At 45.2% G+C, this 11060-nt stretch overlaps 1 protein-coding gene across 1 annotated transcript in view; it reads right to left on the bottom strand.

Moving 5' to 3' along the window:
* Window positions 1–9930, bottom strand: part of plcl1 (phospholipase C like 1) — a 94583-nt gene extending 84653 nt beyond the window's left edge. The window contains exon 1 of the mRNA XM_037687140.1: window positions 9712–9930. Within this exon, the coding sequence (XP_037543068.1) occupies window positions 9712–9897 (186 nt within the window). The 5' untranslated portion in view covers window positions 9898–9930. The remainder of the gene's footprint in view (window positions 1–9711) is intronic.
* Window positions 9931–11060: the final 1130 nt, after the last annotated feature.

Here is an 11060-nt window from a genome sequence, read left to right on the forward strand (position 1 = left end):
TGCAGGAAATGGCATCTACTTTATTCAAACATTTCTGGGAAAGGACCCCCCCCCCCCACACACACACACACACACACACACACACACACACACCAGTGTGTCCCCCCACATTACAAATGCTTCTGATGCCAGTGGTCTGTGTGCATGTCTGCAATGTGCTTTCATTCACCGTCACTCGTTAATCCCTGATGTCTACCGCAGAGTGCGTATCTGCCTCGCGGTCTGTTAAGCTGTGAGCTTATTGAAGAGGGTTTGCTATGGGGAAACAGTGATATCAACCTGAGCCTAACATGTTTAATTTGATTAAGATTAACGTCTCTGTAAATCCCTCTTCAACTGTAATGAAACAGCATCTGGCAGCACTTGGAGCTCCGCTGACCGAGGCTTGAATTACAGGAACATGAATGAGAGACAAAGAGCCTGAATGAAAACAGACGAGCTGCCAGTTACACATGTTTAATCTGTATCGGTGAATCTTTAATGATCCGTTTGTGCACGAGGCGGCATGGTGGCACGGTTAGCTTTGTTGATCAGGTCATGAGTCACAGGTTTGAAACTCAGCTGGGGCCTTTTGCTTGTTCTCCGGGTACTCGAGTTCCTCCCTCAGTCCAAAGACGTGCCTGCTGGGTTAACTGGTAACTCTACATTAGCTCTGGGTGTGACTGGTAGTGTTTGTGGTATGGGCAACGAGGCCCAGCTCCCAGGTCTGCTGTGCCCCAACAAGTTTTGTGTCGTTGCTTTGTACATCCAGTAGATACGAGAAATGGAGACTCCCTTGTTGTTGTAGAAAAGTCCCTAAGGTTGTGGAAGATGGAAGTTCATCTCTGACAGAGACGTGTGGTCAGGAGAGGAAGAGCTGCAACTTTCATCACAAAAAGAAGAATAAAAAGGTAAAATAAAGCAAAGATTATCAATAGTTTCAGATTGAGCTTTTTATTAAAGTTATTTTTCCATCCCGTTTAACATCAAAATCTGTTTGTTTTACAGGATGGAGTATGGCAGGGGTGTCAAACCCACTTACAAAAGGGGCCAAAATTAAAACCTCTTTCAAACTAAGGGCCAGTTTCAGAATCTACATGAACTCAAGTTAGATACTCAGCATCTTCTCTTGGTTGCAGGTTCCTCAACAAGAGTTTGATTGGTCTCATTTGATGTTCTCTGCTGTGCTTTCGACATCATAATCAAAGATTACTGAAAATATTCAAGAGATAGAAGTATCTGATGTTTCACATATCATCTTGGGGGCCAGATAAGATGACATCGAGGGCCACATTTGGCCCCCGGGCCTTGAGTTTGACGCATATGGAGTATGGTAATACTTTGTATTTCAGTATGGAGTTATATTTGTGCAATGAGCTGATGAGCACACACAGTTTAGTTTGAGCAAACCATAACGGGTCCTTTAACGGAGGTAACTCCAGGGTGTTGAGCGTAATGGCCCCACTGCTTTTCCTCTTCACTATTTTAAATATCAATAAAGACATATCTCCCAGTCATAATCCCAAATTAAAGATATCTGCAGTCACTTTATTAAGCAAATATATAAAAAATTACAAATGATCTAAGATCCAGATGCAGATAGGTATAATTTTATAGTCAGATTGGATATGTTTTACAAATAACTCATCACTGGTCTTCTTCCTAGTCACTGGGAACAGAAGAAGGGACTTGTCCACGGCACCATAGAACCCCACTGAGCGTGTCTGCATGACCGTTCATCTCCATGTGGTCCAGCGACGGACTGCTGACCTGTCCAACATGTCCCCCATCCTCTCATCCAACGGTTGCTGGAGACGGGAACCAGGGGCCTCGTGCATAAAGAGTGCATGCACACAAAAATGAGGCATACGCCCTTTTCCACACAAAAATTCACAAGTATTGATATTCATCGATCACAGCAGAGACAGGATGAGCAATTAATACATCCCCATGTCTCCAACAGCAGGAGTGGGTTAAAGTGTGCCTGACGTCGTGCAGAAAACACCTTTAACATCATAACCCCAGATTTATCAGTTGTTTTGGGGACTGCCTAGTCAGAGGCAGCACCTGTCTCATCCACCATCTCAGTCAACCTTAATGCGGCCCGAAACGTAACGTGTCCCCCCACAAATGTTACATGAAAACGACCGGCTTGGTGCCGTGATGCGTGCCGTTACTTTTATTGGTGTTTCGAGTTGCCATGGTGACGTAATTTTCAAACAAAAACGCCATTTTTCCCATTCAAAGCGCCTGACGGAGCACGTCACACTAACTGCTGCTGCGATTTTCTTCCTATGAGTGTGAGAAGAGAGTCCAGGCAGGATGAAGCAGATGGAGAGAGGTTTCAGAAGTGATTGGAGACCAAAGTGAGAAGGTTTACAAGACACCGGTGAGACCAGCTACGTTGTATTGTTTGGAGACATACATGGACACAAAGACAGGCAGCCGAGCTGCCGGTGGTTTGGAATGTCAAGACGCACAAACACAAGTAAAGAACGCTGCAGCGAGGAGGCCTGGTCCTGCACATGATCCATTCTAATGAGCAGCTGGTCGGTAAGAGACGACGGGCTGACCGATGTGGAACGAGGGGCTTCTTGGTAAGTACATTTATTTATTTTCACAATATGAATCCCCTGATCCACGTTAAGGCTGTGCACCCCGTCATCCTGTCTTCACAGCATCATTTATTGTTCTTCTAGAGTCGTTTGTGCGTACTCCTTTATTTTATTTAAATGTAAGTTTAAGTTGAAAATCTGCACATGAGGCCTCAGCTCCCTCTGAAGAGATCAACCAAGGATGAGGGCATGGATAGACTCAAAGCATCGCTTCATTACAAAGACAATCAGAGTTAACAGATATAAAACGTAACAGGCCAAGTTTAAAGAGAATGGAAGAAAGTTTTTTTACACCATTCTCCTTCACCATCTCCACTCACTGGAGGTTTTCCTCCAAAGCTCAGCAAACACAATTATTTTCTTTTTATCAAACTAAACGAGGAGGAAGTTATTTCTGGCATCAAGGGTCAGATGTTGCATGCCACTGGAGCATTTCCAAGGCCTAATAGACATGAATCTCGATCTGCGAGTCATGAAAACAAAAGAACAGCTGCAGTGAAATAAAAACTGGTTTACGCATCATGGCCGCCAGCCCGAGTAGAAAACACTCCAAATGTAACTGAAGGTTTCAAAAAGGTGTTGAATAAATTGTCCACTGCTATCTGGCCTCTGTCGTCACACACAATGAAACAAACTTTACGACAGATCACAACGAAAAGCCAAACAACGTTGAAGATAAACTGACAGTGATCGTGCAATTTCAAGATTCCTTAAAAGAATACGTCTGTCACCGTTGGCACTCGGAGAATTTTGTGAAAACTGTGGATTTAAGAAGGTTTTATGCACCAGTTCTGATCAGGGACAACTACAAGACAACAAGCTCCTCGTGTCAAGGTTTTATTTTAAGCTTGTCCTCATCACCGTTTTTAACCCTGTTGTTAACTTAATGTGTAAATAAAGTTTTGTTAAAAATCTAAATTTTCTTCTTCTTCTTTTCTCTCTTCAGGGTCTCCACAGCGAGTCCTCCTCCTTCATCTCACTCCGTCCTCCGTGTCCTCTGTCCTCACTCCAACTACCTTCATGTCCTCTGTAACTGTGTCCATATGTGCATGTTCTCATGCAATGCACAAACATATCTGTTGTGAATGACCCTCAGCTACTGCCACACCAAATGTTATCTCGATATCTGTGAAACTGACTGAGCTGTATTTATTTTTGTGTTTCCTTCTGTCGCTGTGGTGGCTAATGTCCAAAAGTAAATCACTTGCAGACGTTCATCCAGGGAGTCATGAGATGTTTTGATAGGTTGGAGGGGAATCAAGGTCTTAACCAGAAACTTCAGTCTTGAGCCTAAAAACAGTTACATCCAAAATGAAGAAAACACGTACGTTCGTCTGGACCTAGGATGAAGTTGGTTTGTTAAAATGAGTGAATAGCCCAAACAGCATCTGAGGGCTACATCTGCATGAACTGCTTAAACCTTTAGGCCAGAATTATCTTTATTAAAATGTGTCACGAGCAGCAGAAAGTAACTTGTACTTTACATTTTACACACAAAGAGTCATTTACACTTTGGACAGCCCTGGTTTAAACCCAGCTCATGGTCCCCGTTAGGGAGTGAACAATCCAGTACATAAAGTTCTGAGGTTCCATGATCCAGCTACGACCACGTTACTGTTGGTCCGGTCTCTGGGGTATCATCAGAAACAGAATCACTTCTTACCGATGGCTAACCAGAACTTTCAACTCATAATCTGCTTGAGGTGAGGAGCTAAGCCTCCGTTGCCATGGAGATCAAGCCGAGCTCAAACAGATCCTCGTCTGTGATGCTGAAAACTCCAGTTTTCATCTCAACAAAGCAGCAAAGCTGGAAATTCTGCTTCCTGGTGGAAAACGCATCTGGGCCTCAAAGTTTTGAACACCTTAAACTACTGCCGTGTGGAGTCGGAAGTTCGAGCGCTGCTGTGTCGCATCTACATGGACCGCTTCACCAACGCGTCAGATGACGCAGTCTGGGAATCAATTCAATCGTTCGTGCTTAAAGGCTCCGAACAGCAACTGTAAAAATAGGTTAATCAGATAAAAACACGCTGTTAAAATCCTGCTTTAAAACACATCTGTTAGGCATCAAGAACAAACCAGTCACATGGCCGCCGATGTTAATTATCGAGCGACCCATTGACTCTCACCGCCTCACACCACCGCCATCTGGTCAGAGACGCACGAGTTTCTGCACCTCTGAGCTTCTTTGGACTCTTTGGTTCATTTGTCCCTTTTTGTTGTCGTTTTATCAAATATCTTTAATTGGCCAGACTTCAGGGGGTATCTGAGGCAGGCTTGAAACACAAGAGTCAGGGTGGCTTCTGGGTAATACCAGATGGCTAGGCCTCAGACTGACGAAGCCTCTTGGATGAGGGGCGAAACGTTTCTTTTTAACAAAAAAAACGAAGTCCAGATGACATGATTCAACCTTTTTTGTTGTTATATACCTGGATGACTGAGAAAACAAACTTTGTATCTTTAATTGACTTTAACAAAAAATAAATGTGCCAGTTTTGGATCAAGACCATGTGATGCTCAGAAATGACTGAGATGTAGCGGCTGCAGCACTGAAAACAACGCTGTGCAACAAGACGAGGTGTCGTGATCGGAGCGGGTGTTGTGAAGGACTCTCAGCTACCACCACGTCAGACTTTAGATCAGAACCTGTACCACTGCAGTTATTGTGCAGTCCTCCTTAAGAAGGACTTACAGCGCTACAGTCCTGGTCTGTAGTTTTTTGACAACTTTGAAAATACTTTTTGAAAACCTTCAAACACAAGCTGGTGCACTGACTCAAGTCCCAATCAAGACTTTTTGTCGCTGATATCGACGGCAAAACAAATGTATCTGTAGAACATCTAAAGTTGTGTTTTCTGTCTTTAGGCTGCTCCTTTCTTCAGGGGTCAACTCGGCGAACCAACTGCATCAGGGCAATTCAAAGAACTTTAAATAAATAAATCAAAACTATTCCTTCATTATCGAAGGCGAAACGTTTCAGCACAAAAAAGAAACTGTCCAGATGACCTGACTGAAAAATGTTGGATTGTATACCTGGATTATTGAGCATGGACGTTGTTATTCTTTCATTACTTTTTCACATTTGTGGGGGAGCTTCATAAACAGTCCAGCCCAGATTTCAGACTCAATGCGACACGTGCACCATATTTTTACAGCACAATCTTTTAGATTACGTATCATAAGTAGATTAAAGTGGTTTAAATAAATGTCATCATGTTCTTGACACCTTTAAGTCAGTCAGTTTTACAGACATTGAGCTAAACTGGTAGTAAAATCAGGACGAACCGATTCACTGAGTGCTCTCTAATCATCTCAGAAGATCTCGAGCCTAAACGGCAGCAGAAGGAATGCCTTTAATCCTCCGTGTTTCCAATGTTTTTGAGGAGTAGATGTGGAACATTCCTCCTCTTCTGTCCAACTTTTCATCTACTTCCTGCCCAGCAGTTAAAGGTCTCTGTGTCGGGCAGCTCCTCCGGATGGAGCTAACCCTCATCCATGATCGAACGCAGAGAGGCCACCTTCTCCTGAAATGGGAAATCTGAGGGCTGAGCTGACAGGATCAGATGGATGGTTTGTGAGAGGAAACCGGAGTACCCGGAGAACACACGCGCAAGCACGGACAGAACATGCAAACTCCACGCAGAAAGACCCCCGGCCAGAATTCGATCCGATGACCTTCTCACTGAAAGGCAAAAACTCTACCAACCGCACCGCCATGCCTCCATTCACTGAACCATGTTTGTCAAATGGATCAGAACAGGTGTCAGACTGTCATCCAGCTGGTTTTAGCGCATTGATAGGACCACTACTAACCCTAAAACTTACTGAGCTCAGAGCTGCAGTGAAACCTGCCGAGTCCAACAGTGGAGATATGCTGTACAAATCCTTCTGAAGCAGACAGAGGGGACTCGAACAGAAAACTGAGGAGGACAGAGAAGAGACAAAGAAAGGGGGTGTTTGCTACCATGGTAAGATCTTATTTAACCAGTTCTGTGGAGGCAACAGACTGTGCAGCTGTGATAGGTCAGTGGTTACATCATTGGTTTAGCAATCAAAAGTTTGTGGGTTTGACCCCTGCTTGTAACAACTAATTGAATCTGTAATGATAAATTCTTTCAAAATTTTCTCACTTTTATTTTTTAGAGTTACTGCAATTAAACAGTAACTGGACTGTACTTATATATCATCTTTCTCTCTTATCAACAAACTCAAAGCTCTTTACAACAATCTGTCCTCATTTACCCATTCATGCAGCTCTATACTAGATCTGTACAAAGAATAATCAGAGCTTTATCACATTCAGACACCGATGGGACACACATCAGAGACCATGACTGATTCAGTGTCTTGCCCAGGGACACTTCGACATAAGACTGCTGGTGGAATTGAACCTCCAACTCTCCCATTAAAGGATGACTGCTCTAACCACTCAGCCACAGCCGCCCATTAAGAAATTAACTTTTCTCTTATTGAACTGTTAATATGGCACATTATTTCTGAATTATTACTTAAACTCAAAGTTGTAAAGTCCATCTGTTCCTGTTTAGTTTCACAAAACCCTCCAAACCAGAGCACTCACCAGAAAAGCGTTAGTACGGCGGTTTGTCCACATTTTAGCTCCCACTTCCACAGATTCTACTAAAGCGCCTCGATGCAGACCGCTTGTTTACATTCCAGCATTTCCTCAACACACGAGAAACATCACCTGATCACCTGAGGTGGAGGGACTTCTAATGAGAGGACATGTTAGGCATGATCGGTAATGAAACCCCAAACCTGATCTGCTCCTCTGTACGGCCCAGTGACCTGCAACCTGAGCACAGGTGAGCCCGGAACCAGAACGCCAGCGGCATGCCAAAAGGGCAGAGGGCTTGTACGGAGAACTGTACTTTTGTAACAACTTCTCCTTCAGGTGACTTTAATAATACTAAGTTTAAACATTAAGTTTGTGGAAGGTGAAGTTAGGTCAGAGGTTCTGAAACTGTGGGGTGCAACCCCGATGAGGGGCGTGGACACAGGGGTGTCGCTTTTGTTGTGATGTTTCAAATGAGACAAGGACATGCTGGACTGTGGAGAGTGGGTCCGTTCCTTTTTGGTCAGCCAACGCATGACCTGGGTAGACATGAGGAGGCTTTGCTGTGTGGAGGAGGTGTCACTTCATATCAGGGACAAAGTGTCAGAGTGAAAATGGTCCAAGTGGGAAAACGCTGCACCAGTGGAAAAATAAAACGTCGACTGAAAGAACTCAACATTTCTGACTGATTCCTGCTCAAGCTTTGGATTTTGGAACAAACTGAACTGTACTGTTGTTCTTTACGGTGCCCGCCAGTCCAAACGGGCCTAAAATATTGTTTCACCACACAAAGTCGTTCCTCCTAATAAACAAAGTAAATTACCCATTTACTGAGCTTACCGTGCTTTGTTTGGTTCTCTGTACTTTTCAACTATTTTGAAGATTTTAAATGGTTTTCAGGGATTTATTCCCAGTTTTAAATGTGTTTACTCTTATGGAGCAGTACCATTCACTAAATCACCCATCCATCCAACCAACCGTCCATCCATCCATCCATCCATCCAACCAACCGTCCATCCATCTGTCCTTTATCTTAATTCTCTTCTTCCTTTTTGGGTCATGGGGGTCACTGGTGCCCAAATCAAACAGTCACTGTGCAAGAAGCAGGGGACACCCTGGACAGGTCTCCAGTCCATCACAGGGACACAGAGACAAACGAGACAAACAATCATTCACTCTCTCACACCTAGGGACAATTTAGAGTTACCAATCAATCTAACATGCATGTTTTTGGTCTGTGGGAGGAAACCCACGCAGCACAGAGAGAACATGCAAACTCCACCCAGAAAGACCCCCAGCCGGGATTCAAACCAGTGACCTTCTCGCTGAGAAGCCCTGTCATTCAGCTGGTTTTAGGGCATTGATATGACCGCTACTAACCCTAAACCTTACTGAGCTCCGAGCTGTAGTGAAACCTGCTGAGTCCAACAGTGTAGATATTCTGTATCAATCTGTTTGAAGCAGACAGAGGGGACACAAACAAAACTGAGGAGGACAGAGAAGAGACGAAGAAAGGGGGCGTTTGCCACCATGATAGGATCTTATTTAACCAGTTCTGTGGAGGCAACAGACTGTGGCTTTTATAGTCTGTGGTTAAATCAAAAGTGTGTGGGTTTGATCCCTGCTTGTAACAACTAACAGAATCTGTAATAATAAATTATTTAAAAAAAATCTTATTTTTATTTCTTTATTTATTTTTAGAGTTACTTCAATTAACTTTCCTCTTATTTAATTGTTAATCTGGTACGTTATTTCTGACTTATTACTTCAAAATGAATAGACATCCAAAGCTGTGCACCTGTGGCAGGGGCCGGGAGGCCTCAAGTCTCCGATTTATTAGACTGGACTGTTTTTCACAAGACTCAACCTCAGCCCGCCGGGCAGGGAGGAGAGAAAGCAAGAATGAATTAAGCATTAAACAGCATATATTATTTTTTCCACAAATAATGTAACGTAATTTGAAACTTAGTCATTGAGAAAATTGATGTCTGCCCGATTAATATTTTTGCTCACGAGCCACCACTGTTGAAGAAGCAGCTCTTTAGAGAAGTTCCTGTTTGTTCTTCATTTTGAAAATAAATTCAAAATAGAATCTAGAAAGAAAAATGTCATAAAATGCACATTTTTCCTCACAAATCTAAAGGAACTATTTAACTAAATGTTTGATGTCAATGATGAATTTTATTATTGTTATTATGTAATCTTTGTTTATGGGGTGAAAGGTTCTCCTCCAAACCGGCGCGGAATGAAAAGTTTGAGAACCTCTAAGGTGGTGGTGGTGGTTGGTGCTGCTGGGTGGATGGATGCGCGTTAAAACGCGTCAGGGATTGGGGGGGGGGGGGGACCACAGCCTTGATCTTTTCAGCCTCAGACATCATATTTCCTGAAGACTGACCCTGGGGGGCAGTGGGTGAAGTCAATCTGTCACTGAGCTTCAAACAAGCTTTTTGGCTGATTTTCACCGATATGAGAATGAAAGAGGGTGTGTGTGTGTGTGTGGGTGGGGGTGGGGGGGGGGGGGGTGTCAGTTTAAACACCAGGTACCTTGATGATGCTGCTCCTGCGCGGTGCTGCCTTCACGCTCTCCAGCAGGATGGAGTCCGGGTCCTGCGCGCCGCCGCCGGGGAGGATGACGCCGCTGCGCCGGCCGCGAGGCGCCCTCGGAGGAATGGAGTCCTCCGCTCCGTCGCTGCACAGCCCCCCGTCCCCGCGACCATCACGCTCAGACATATCGAGGGGCTGCAGGAGGAGCAGGAGCAGGAGGAGAGCTCAGTTCGGAACCAAACAGGTTGAATAAAGTTTCCTTTATGCCAGGAGGGACGTCTTCAGCGGAGCTCCCAGGAGTTTCCTGCTGCGCGCGCTCATCGCTCCGAGCCTGCTCGGTTCCGGTTGAGCTGAGCCCTGCACAGTCCGAACCCAGTTCCTCTAAAGCCGCCCGAACCGGACCATCTCGCGCAGCCTGGATGAGACCCGAAACCGTGCGCGCTCTCCGGAGACGCGCAACAAGTCCTCTCCGTCTCCAGACTCTGCTGCTCGGGTAAAAACAACGAGACGCGCGCGCAGCGTCCGAGCCGCCTGTGGGGGGACAGGGACGTCCACGGTCTGTCTCGAGGGTTCGGAACACGGAGCGGGTCCGGGTCAGCCGAACAAAGCCGCCTGCCTCCACTCACACCAACAACATGAGGACTTTTGAGCAGGACAAGAGACAATTGACAGCCGCCCCACCTCCCTTCGTGCCCTCCGCAAAGCCCCGCCCACTGACGCGCGACTGACGCGCGGAGCGGCCAATGCGCGCGGACCCTGAGAGTCTGAGGCGGTCAGAGCCTCTGATAGGTGGGGGTTCGAGTCCCCGGGACCGAGAGGACTGGTCCAGAGACTGATTGTTAGAGACGCTTGTCTTCATCTTCATCTTCATCTTCAGTCCGTTTTTTATTTGAGGCAAGATTTTAAAACAGAAACGAATAATCAAAATTATTAATTCAATTAATAAATGTCTTAGCTCGAGACAGACTTTGAGAAATGTATGACTTTCTGTTAACTTCTTTATGCTGTTCCCTCCTCAGAGGTCTCCACAGCGAGTCATCCTCCTCCATCTGTCCTCTGTGTCCTCTGTCCAACTACCTCCATATGTCTCCTCTTTGTCTTTTTTCCTTCAGCTGCATTTCTAACATCCTTCTACCAATATATCCACTGTCCCTCCTCTGGACATGTCCACACCACTGTCCCTCCTCTGGACATGTCCAAACCACTGTCCCTCCTCTGAACATGTCCAAACCACTGTCCCTCCTCTGAACATGTCCAAACCACTGTCCCTCCTCTGGACATGTCCAAACCACTGTCCCTCCTCTGGACATGTCCAAACCACTGTCCCTCCTCTGGACATGTCCAAACCA

This window comes from Nematolebias whitei, chromosome 13, assembly GCF_014905685.2.
Source record: "Nematolebias whitei isolate Nwh7 chromosome 13, NemWhi1, whole genome shotgun sequence".
Taxonomy (NCBI): Eukaryota; Metazoa; Chordata; class Actinopteri; order Cyprinodontiformes; family Rivulidae; genus Nematolebias; species Nematolebias whitei.